This window comes from Trichechus manatus, unplaced genomic scaffold (assembly GCF_000243295.1).
Source record: "Trichechus manatus latirostris isolate Lorelei unplaced genomic scaffold, TriManLat1.0 scaffold00001, whole genome shotgun sequence".
Lineage (NCBI taxonomy): Eukaryota > Metazoa > Chordata > Mammalia > Sirenia > Trichechidae > Trichechus > Trichechus manatus.
In genome coordinates, this window is record NW_004443937.1 from 12,555,248 (window position 1) to 12,562,094 (window position 6,847).

General features: G+C 41.8%; 1 protein-coding gene across 5 annotated transcripts in view; it reads left to right on the plus strand.

The window, feature by feature from the left end:
- The window catches only part of TSEN2 (tRNA splicing endonuclease subunit 2), a 69,302-nt gene extending 64,813 nt beyond the window's left edge, over positions 1-4,489 (plus strand). For all 5 annotated transcript variants that reach the window (XM_023740142.1, XM_023740113.1, XM_023740208.1 and 2 more), the window contains 4 exons: positions 478-514; positions 1,200-1,311; positions 2,733-2,822; positions 3,283-4,489. In XM_023740142.1, the coding sequence (XP_023595910.1) occupies positions 478-514; positions 1,200-1,311; positions 2,733-2,822; positions 3,283-3,342 (299 nt within the window). In that variant the 3' untranslated portion in view covers positions 3,343-4,489. The remainder of the gene's footprint in view (positions 1-477; positions 515-1,199; positions 1,312-2,732; positions 2,823-3,282) is intronic.
- Positions 4,490-6,847: the final 2,358 nt, after the last annotated feature.

Consider the following 6,847-nt stretch of genomic DNA (forward strand, 5'->3'; position numbering starts at 1 on the left):
TCCCCCTTGACTTTGAATTTCTTAAAAATAGGCATGAGTCTTGTTCATCTCTAGCACAAACACCTATCCTAGTAACTGGCCGTAGTAGCCACCCAGACACTTTAAATTACATGGATTTGAAATGAGTAACAAAAATGTTGATCCACATTATACTTCACACTCTCACTCTGGATCGTGTAAGACAAGAAGCAAGACAGGAATCCTTGTACTTGACTTTGGAATTCATTTGTAAGGTGGAGGCGGAGGTAGAGGTTACGGTTTTAGCAACAGATTCGCTTTACTAATTGCATTTTGCCTCTGGGGAAAAAAATAGTTTTAGTTTTAAAAATAAACCACAGAGCATATTGCAGATTATCCACATACAGGTAATTGAGTATTTGCTTCCCTTTAGAGAAGGAAAAACTAAAGTAATAACGTAAGCTTTTGATTTGAGTGGTTACTCATTTTCTTTTCCTTTTTTTTTTTTTTTTTTAACAGTGCTGTATCGGAAAGGCCCTGCATTTTACCATGCAAGGTTTGGAGTGATTTTTATATAAGTTAATGGCTTAAAGGAACAGGAGAAACTTTATGGCCTTTAATTGTATTGTTAGTGCCATAGAAACAAAGTCATATTCTTCTGGGCTTGATTGGGATAGATACTAAATGTCTGTTATATATAAGACAATATGTAGGCTATAATATGTGTTTTAGTATTTAACATTGAGTAGATTACTACCTGGAGCCCTGGTGGCACAGTGGTTAAGAGCTTGGCTGTTAACCAAAAAGTTGGCAGTTCAAATCCACCAGCCACTCCTTGGAAGCCATATGGGGCAGTTCTACTCTGTCGTGTAGGGTCCCTATGAGTCAGAATCAACTTGATGGTAATGGGTTTTTGGTTAGATTACTGCATAGTAACGGTTCATCCTAATAGCGATGAGCACTAGTTCCTAAGGAGTGGAGTGCATTTATAGCTTTCATGTTGGGGAAGAATATTTATGTTCCTCTTCTGAAGTAAGTGTTGAAATCAGCCTGAAAGTTTATAACTTAAAGTGTGAGTTTTTTGTTAATATTTTCTCAATAGTACCCTAGGGGAATTTAGGAACAGATGACATAGATTTTATTTTATCTGTCTTTGCTCTTGGTAGAACAAACAATATTCTGCTTAAACGGGTTGATTTCATGCTTTTTATTTTTAAACTGCCCCTTTGTGTGTTTCCCAGTTATTCCGTCATTATCGAGTTAATTGATGACCGTTTTGAAGGATCTCTTCGCAGACCTTTCAGTTGGAAGTCGCTGGCTGCCCTAAGCAGGGTTTCAGTCAATGTGTCTAAGGTAACAAAGCATCAGCTTTGGCATTCAAGTGTCACTTAAGTGGCTGGGGGTTTTGTTTGTTTGTTGTAATGTGGCAAGATCAAAAAAGTCATTTGTAGAAACTTCACAGTGTCCCTGCCAGTGAAGCTCTGGAAGTATTGGGGTCTTTTGCATCCCTCCTGTTTGCTGCAAGTTGTCCTGCCTCATGCTGTGCTTTAGTGTTCCGTTCTGCCCACAGCTGGTGCTCAGCTCCAGTTACTTGGCTTTGAAGTTACTTCTCTGGCGTTTCTTGGCTGTAGGTTTTCTGTTGCAGTTGGCAAGTACAGCCAGCACATGCTCAAACATGCTCTCACGCACACATTCACAAAGGGACAAAACCTGGACACATCTCTTTAGAAAGTTTGCAGATCCCGTGAAGAAAGAGGAAGGGGATTCCATATTATTGCTAAACACTATACATTTTTTCTCTAATTGGAACCTTATACCACCAGTTGCTGTGGAGTCGACTCTGACTCATGGCAACCCCGTGCGTGTCAGAGTAGAACTGCACTCCATAGGGTTTTCAATGGCCGAATTTTGGAAGTAGACCACCAGGCCTTTCTTCTGAGGAGCCTCTGGGTAGACACAAACTGCCAGCGTTTCAGTTAACAGCCAAGTGTGTTAATCATTTTGTATCACTCGGGAACTCTTAAACTTTATAACCAGCCTGTTATTATCTTATTATCGCCATCCTAAGGATGGGGACTCGAAGGGTCAGAGGTGCTGAGTGACTGACTCAGACCCTGCAGTTCACATGCAGAACTGCAACTCAAACCCAGGTCCATCCGACTGTGTTTTACTACAACCTGTTGTCATCAAGGAGACGAGGGGAATTCCATCCTACACCACCACTATTAAAAATGAAACCTTGGTGTGTTCTCTGTCAGTCAGTAATTTGTTAACTGTAAACAGATGATGGGCCCTCCAGCTCTTTCTGCCACTGCTGCTAGAGGCGTGCGGGGAGGTGAGTCCAGAGGGCTGGCGGGGCCGGATGATGGCTGGTCTTGAGTGGCAGTGAAGTTTTTAGTTTTTCACCTGTAGCAACTCGCTTCATCATTGGAAGTAGTGAGTGCACTGTTTGTAGTATCCTGATGCTCATTTTGTGGGACTTGTAGCATATAGTTCATATTTTAAATATTTAACTTCATAATCAACATATCTTATTTACATTCTCTTGTCATGTCAGTGATTACTAAATGGCAGGTCTTTAGTCACAAACACGAGCCATAGTTGTCATGTTCCTGGGAGAAGCTAATGGCTTTTTGAGCTTCCTCTCCACAATGTTTCCGGGAGCACACTGGGAGAGGAAATGGAGGCTGCCTGCCTGTCCTGCCCACACACCTGCATTTGCACTATTATCATTAAATATGTGGGGAAAAAAATTTTTTTTCATTTCTCACTAGGAACTTATGCTGTGCTATTTAATAAAACCATCTACCATGACTGACCAAGAAATGGAGTCACCAGAATGTATGAAAAGAATTAAAGTTCAGGTGGGTAAATTCAGAGACAAAGCAATGTCATCCCAAAGGCTGTACCTTATATTGTATCATCCGGAACATATTCCAAGAAAAGAAATGAAAACTGTCTTGCGTTGGAACAGAAAGCCTTCCCAGGCACTGTAAGCCTCCCTCTCACCTTTTCCCCACGGACTCACTGGGCACACAGTCTATCCTGTGTCTCACTGGCCCTTACCTCCCTGCTGCTTCTTTAAGGGCATGTAATCTGGGCTTCATCACCATCACCCAGCTGACACCACTCTCTTCCAGGCAGCCTGTGAGCCCTTCCTGACCAGCCTCTCCATGTCTCATCCCCAGAGACCAGAAGTGTCGTACTCCCTCCCTGGAATCCTCATCTGCCTCTTGAGGTTCTCTGTGGAGATGTTATATGCTGGGATATTCTTTCATTTCTGTCTTTGAATTTCAGTTGCCTTTTTGTTTTGCTTTGTTTCAGGAGGTGATTCTAAGTCGTTGGGTTTCTTCACGAGAGAGAAGTGACCAGGATGAACTTTAACAACTCAACTCCACATGTCTAGTTTCACTAACAAATGTTTATTGAGTCCCTACTATATGCCAAGTTCCAGGCTAGGTGAAAAGTCCTTTTATTGTAACTGCCCATTATTAAGAAGTTTTAAAGGGCCTAGTAAAGGTGTTACTGTTAGTGTTTTAAAAGGTAGAATTGGCATAGGGGAGAAGAAAGAGCCCTGTGGCAGGACCTGCGTTTCTGACCCGCTGACCGAGCCTCAGTCTGCATCCTCATCCATCAAGTGAGGAGGTTGCATGAGATGATTCCTGGGAGGACTCTTCCAGCCACAGAGAAATTCTGTTACTCTCTGGTTTTACTTGAAAATGATAATAGTTTACATTGATCTGCAAATTATGCTTTGTAGTTTACAAAGCACTTTTGTTCATAGGGTCCCTTTGCTACACACATCTAATTTGTTCCTGAAAGCATGTTGAAGAGTGAATTTGGGGGTTGAGAACCCTATATTCTGTTATTTTAAATGGAAAAAATAATAATGGTGTCTCAAGTCACCCAAGAACTTCAACCAATTACTCAAACGCTTAAAAATCCTCTGGACATCTACCGAGGACATCTGTCATGTAACACATCAAGTACCTAATTATTTAACTCTTCCTGAACTCATCAGTGGGCATGTTCATGTCAGTACAAATGTTACACAGTATCAGACAAAAATAACATCTCACATCAGTGAGATTGTTATAAAAGTAAGTGGTGAAATAATATTTGAAGATACATAATGAATGTAGTTAATATTTAATATACCATAAACAAAGCCTTTTTGTTGGTTACATCCCAGTGAAGAGTTTCATGAGAGGCGTTTGGCAGCAAGAGGAGGGATGTGAGCAGAGGGGATGGGATGGTTGCTGTTTGATGGTGGGGGAGGGTATGCAAGAGTGAGTGAGTGAAGGCAGGAGTGAAGCAACAAATGTCTGAGATCATCCAGTGCCCGAACTGAAGAAATATGGACAGTTTTCTCCTTGGCACTCAAGACTTCAAAAGTAGACAGCTATGAACTGTCTCTGCAAACGATACCAGTTGCCGTCAAGTGGATTCCAACTCGTGGCAACTCCATGTATGTCAGAATATAGCTGTGCTCCATAGGATTTTCAATGGCTAATTTTTCAGAAATAGATCTCCAGGCCTTTCTTCCAAGACACCTTTGGGTGGATTTGAACGTCCAACCTTTTGATTAGCAGCCAAGCATATTACTTGTTTAAACCACCCAGGGACTCCTTGCAAACAGTAGGATTGAAAAAAAAAAAAAAGGGCGTCCGTTGGCTTGTGGTCTTATAGCTCCTGACATAAGACTCAGCTTTTGTTGTGTGTTTTAACACAGTGCTTCTATTCATGTGATGATCCTACTGTCTTGCAACAAAGTCGGTATGTCTGCATGATCTAGATTTTAGAGATTTGGCATTCAAGTAATGGAGCTCCCTCCCCTGCCTCAGACCAATAATGACCACCAATTTGAAAGAGTTTTTAGTAGTAAGCTCTGTAGTTAGTAAGAGCAAAAGAAGAATTGTTAGTTGTTTGCTCTTCATTAGTGATGTTAATAGTTCTTCAACATATTTGCTATCCACACTGCTTAATCCAGGCTCCTTAGCAAAATAAAAGATTCACTTTCTCAAAACCTTGAAAGGAAAAATCGCAGGAGCCATTTCTTCCCTATTTCATTCATCATTTATGATGACACTTTTTTCAAGCCTGATCAGTACATCAAATACCTTCTTAATAAAAACTCTTCCATAAATCCTTCATTGAGGTATATCATCTTATGAGCACCCGCCTGAAGTACTTTATCATCAGCTTCTGTGCTGTGAAGGTTGCACTGACTCCCTGGTGTGTAGCCTAAAATGATGGGCTTTTGAAAAGCCAAAGGACCACGCATATTATTTGTAACTGAAAACGTTAGAAGATTTTCCGGAAGTATCTTTAGTCAAAGAAGCCTTGTATGAAAGACTTTCCTTCTTTGCATATATGATTTGAACACCATTTAACAGGCAGTGTGCTCTTCAGCGTTATCTAAGTGTCCTGGGGCTTCTGGAACCATATACCAGGAGAGGTTTTGGTTTAATATCGCCCTCAATTTTCAGCTAAAAATAGTATTATCTATGGAAGCTTTATGTGTGGCACTTTTTTTTTTCATCTTCTGAAGTAAATAAACATGATGGTATTTGGTTTCATCAGGATTGGAAATTTGCAATAAGACCACCTTCCCCAGAAGTCTTCTGTAGTTCATGGGGAAGATGCTGCAACCCTACTTGGAGCAGAAGTTACTTCACCCACTCTCTTCAAAGCATCAGGCTTGTATGTTCTTAAAGTCTCTTGAATCTTCCACAGTTGCTTTAAAACTTAAATCTTTCACCACAGCATCTCTCCTGTCTGTTGTATTTTTGGTTCTTGAGAGGCATTCATAGCCTCTGCTGCACCAACATAGTGCTCAGTGGCTTCGTGTGGACTGTGGCCCTGCCCCTGTAGTGCAGGAATTGCGCTAGCTTCATAAAGTAGCACACCATGCTCAGGAACACCAGGAAGCTTTGTGGAACCAGCAATACTTCCATGTGTTTTGTTACCCAAGGCAAAAAAAAAATCACGTAGACCAAGAAGGAGAACTCATGCATGGCCAAGATTATATCGTTCATGTGTTCACCTTCCTCACTACACTTTATCATTTCCAGCTTTTTTTAATGTATGAAATTTCCTTGTCATTGTTAGTTGCCATCAACTTGGCTCTGACTCGGTGACTCCATGTATAGCAGAACAAAACATTGCCTGGTCCTGCTCCATCTTCCCAGTCGTTATATTTGAGTCCATTGTTGCGGCCACTGTGTATTTTGAGTGTTTCCAACCTAAGGGGCTTATCTTCCAGCACTATATTGGACAGTATTCTGTTGTGATGCATAGGGTTTTCATTGGCTAATTTGAAGAAGTAGATCACCAGGCAAGGAGCCTGGGTGGTGCAGTGATTAAGCACTCAGCTGCTAATCAGAAGGTTGGCAGTTTGAACCCACCAGCTGCTCCACAGGAGAAAGATGTAGCAGTCTGCTTCCATAAAAATTACGGCCTTGGAAACTGTATGGCAGTTCTGCTCTGTCCTGTAGGGTAGCTGTAAGTCAAAATCGACTCGATGGCAATGGGTAGTGGTAGTAGTAGATCACCCGGCCTTTCTTCCTAGTCTGTCTTAGTCTGGAAGCTCTGCTGAAACCCATCCACTATGGAGGACCCTGCTGGTATTGGAAACAGTGGTGGCATAGCTTCCAGCATTACAGAAACATGCAAGCCACCACAGTACAAGAAAGTGACAGACAGATAGTGGGTGGGATATCCTGAGCCTCTAAAACTTACCCACTTCCACAGCCCTGTAAAACCAAATGCGACTAACGAGGTACAGTGGTCCAGTGACAAGGGCCAGAAGGCAGAAGGGGACAAGGAAGCTGGTGATAGGGAACCCAAGGTTGAGTAAGGATATTGTTGATGTGTTGTGAGATTGTTA